Source organism: Microtus ochrogaster, chromosome 10 (assembly GCF_000317375.1).
Source record: "Microtus ochrogaster isolate Prairie Vole_2 chromosome 10, MicOch1.0, whole genome shotgun sequence".
NCBI classification, from domain to species: domain Eukaryota; kingdom Metazoa; phylum Chordata; class Mammalia; order Rodentia; family Cricetidae; genus Microtus; species Microtus ochrogaster.
Window position 1 is genome coordinate 58894355 of NC_022016.1, and position 3231 is coordinate 58897585.

At 48.5% G+C, this 3231-nt stretch overlaps 1 protein-coding gene across 1 annotated transcript in view; it reads right to left on the reverse strand.

Moving 5' to 3' along the window:
• The window catches only part of Grik3 (glutamate ionotropic receptor kainate type subunit 3), a 224765-nt gene that overhangs the window by 21519 nt on the left and 200015 nt on the right, over nt 1–3231 (reverse strand). Inside the window, exon 12 of the mRNA XM_005353258.2 lies at nt 704–822. Within this exon, the coding sequence (XP_005353315.1) occupies nt 704–822 (119 nt within the window). The remainder of the gene's footprint in view (nt 1–703; nt 823–3231) is intronic.

Sequence of the window (3231 nt, forward strand, 5' to 3'; positions counted from 1 at the left end):
CTGCCTTTTGAGGCAGGGCCTTGCTTGTCTTGGACTCACAGTAATCCTCCAGTCCCAGTCACCCAAATGCTGGAATCACAGATGCGAGCTACCATGCTTGGCTGTTTCCTAGACATTTAAGCATCTCCAGACATTCCAAAGAGCTCAAGTCATGCTCAGGGCCAGTCTCTTTGGAACCCTGGTCTCCAGGATGAAAGACAATCTTCTTCTATGGACACTGTCTCTAATGCACTCAGGCAGAAGCCCCAACCTCAGTCAACCTCCCCTGGCCCTAACCTAACGACCTGGAGTTCTCTTAGTCTCCTAAGCCATGGATCCTCACAGCACTGTTCTGCAGCCGCTCCTGCCCACTCTGTCTCTACGGTCCCAGCCTCCGGCTTGCACGGATCAGCTTTGTTCTGCCGTGGAGAACTGGGGTCAACCCATCAGGCAGCATGTTCTGGTCCATCCCACTACAGTAGAAGGTACTGGGAATGCCTCTCACGTGCCACAGGTTGGCACCAGAACCAGAACCAGAGCAGCAGAGCAGGGTGTGAATCTGGGGCGAAGACACACACCAGGGTATCCTCAGTGTCTCCAACTGTCTGATGACTTAGAGAGATCTGACTCCCAAGGGCAGCTGACTCGAGAAAGGCCCAAGGACCCAGCGGGGAGAAAAGCTACCTGCCTCAGACGAGAAGGCCCAGAGAGGGCAGACACGCACCTTGTTGCATTAGGGAGCCCATTCCAAACCAGAAGCTGTTGAGCAGTGTGAAGTTATTCTCCACCACCTCGGAGCCAGGGTTGCAGGGGTGAGCATCGTACCACTCATAAGGGCTGAATCTGCAGGGCAGAGGGAAACGGTGAGACCAAGCTGCAGAAAGCTGCTAGTTAGTAACAAGGACCAGTGCGGCCCACCGACAACTCCAGGGTCCTTTTCTTTATTGTCTGTCTGGAGTGATAGGCAAGAACCAGTTGGGACCAAGTTTCTTCCTGTCCTTTACTGCCAGTGCCCTTTTCTGGTTATAAAGTAATTCCGAAGCACCTTTTCAAATTAAAAGCATGCATGCCCTTCTACCTCGGGAAGCTGCGAGTCATTATCCATGTAGGAAAAACATCAGACAGGCGCATAAAGGGAAGTCCTCAAGGATGTTTGTCAAAGTGTTGTTTGCAATAGCATGCAAAAAAAAAAAAAATAACCTAAATGTCCTTCAGTAGAGGAATGATTAAATACGCCATGCCACAGCCACACTGAAATATCACACAGCTGGTTAAGAGAACAGCATGCTTCTAGATGTCCCGAGACAGGGGAAGCTCTTCAACACAGACTGTTGGATGAACAGCGATCAAAAATAAAAACAATACAATCGCATTTCTATAGGTTTCCTAGGGCAGCCACACAGCTCTGTCTGTGAATGTGTATATGAATGTACACTAAGGTCTGGAAGTCTCTATAAAAACATCAGTCTGTGGCTCTGGGGAGAGGGCAAGGAGGGCAAGCGGGGTTTCAGTCAAACCTGTTGCCTTATTTGGACCACATGGCTCTTTTGAAAATGAGAAGACACATTTGAATTTCTTGTATAATAAAAAAGTGAAAAGATGCTCATGATAAAATGTTCAAATAGTATACAGGAATCTGATGAGAAGGTACAAATGCCCCAGAATCCTGCCCCACGGAGAAAACATTGTGGGATTTCATTTCAGACTTTTGTGTTTGAGTATATGAACATAGGCTGGGCAGGAAAACATCCAAAGCCCCGACTCCACAGCATCCCCTTCTAAGGAAGAGGACTCCCAACTGAGGGGAGGAAGCCTGGTGGACTGGCTCATTCCTACTTACAAAAGAGTCAGTTTGAAGATGCAGAGAGATGGAGGGACTGAGTGGTTCCTGGATCAGGGCAGTTGTATGTGTGTGTGTTGGGGGGTGGGATGGGGCAGGATGGAGGAAGTAAAGAAAGACAGTTTTTTTGAAACCAAAACATATTTTTGTTTCATTTTTTAGTGTGAAGCCCTTTACGGTAACTCGTGTCTTCCCTTTGCCGCTCCCTTCTCAAAGCGGGAGTATTAGCTGTCACTCACTCTTCTGGGCTCAGGTGAGGACAGTCCCATTCTCAGGAAGCAGGATGCTGCCTCAGGCAGGAAATCCCCATGTGAGACTTCACAGTGAGTTGAGGATTGTCAAAGGGAAGGAGAGGAAACTGGTAGAGACTCTAGAATCCCCAAGGAAGAGGCTGAGGTTCAAGGGAGAGGGCCAGCAGAGATTTGGGGGAAGGGGATGTAAGAGAAAACCTTTGGAGAGCCGGGTGTCCAGAATGGATGCTCGGCTTGTTTTTGTGGCAGTGCAGACAAACCTAAGTTGTCTGGAGGGCTGGGCCTGGTGGGTGCCGGTGTAGGTAGGAGAGTCCCTGCTTCAGGCCCAGAGTCCACCAGATCTAGGGTTACTGAGTACACAGTGAACTCCTCACTGAGTTCACATAGATTGGAACCTGGTCCAGGTCCACTCGGCTCCATGTTAGAAAAGCAGTGGATTTCAGCAGAGACCATAGGCCACTGGAGACTCAGAGCAAAGTGGGGAATGGACTACCTAAGGAGGCACGGCCCTTGGAGGCAAAGGGCTAAAGAAGAAATTATAAAATTTAATTTTATAATTAATTATAAAAGAGTTAAGGCAGGAACTTAACTCTATGGAACAAAATCCATGGAACTTCAGCCTTTAGCTTCTAGACAGAAACAAAGCTTATAGCTCAGGAAGCCCTGGGACTGATCTGACAGCGAACCGAAGTGGGCTATGATGGTTTGTACTGCGGACCAAGAAACCAGGCTCCCCTGGGACCTCTCCTGGCTGGAGGGCTGGCATCAGAAGGAAGATTAATTCGGAGCAGTGCTCAGGGGTCCAGCTCTTTATTTATTTATATTATTAAGATCTCTATTACATTTATTTGTTTAAGGCACGTGTGGGCATATGTGCCACGGCACACATATGGAGGTCAGAGGATAACTTGCAGGAATCAGTCCTCTCCTGTTGGGTGAGACCCTGGGATAGAACTCAGGTCTTCAGGTTTGGAGCCAAGAGTGCCTTTACCAGCTGAGCCAGCTCGTCTGCCCTAGGTCCTGCTCGTAATGTAACACACAGACACAGACAGGTAAGACGGACATACACATACAGACACATACACACACACACACAGACAGGTAAGATGGACATACACATACAGACACATACACATACAGACACATACACATACAGACACA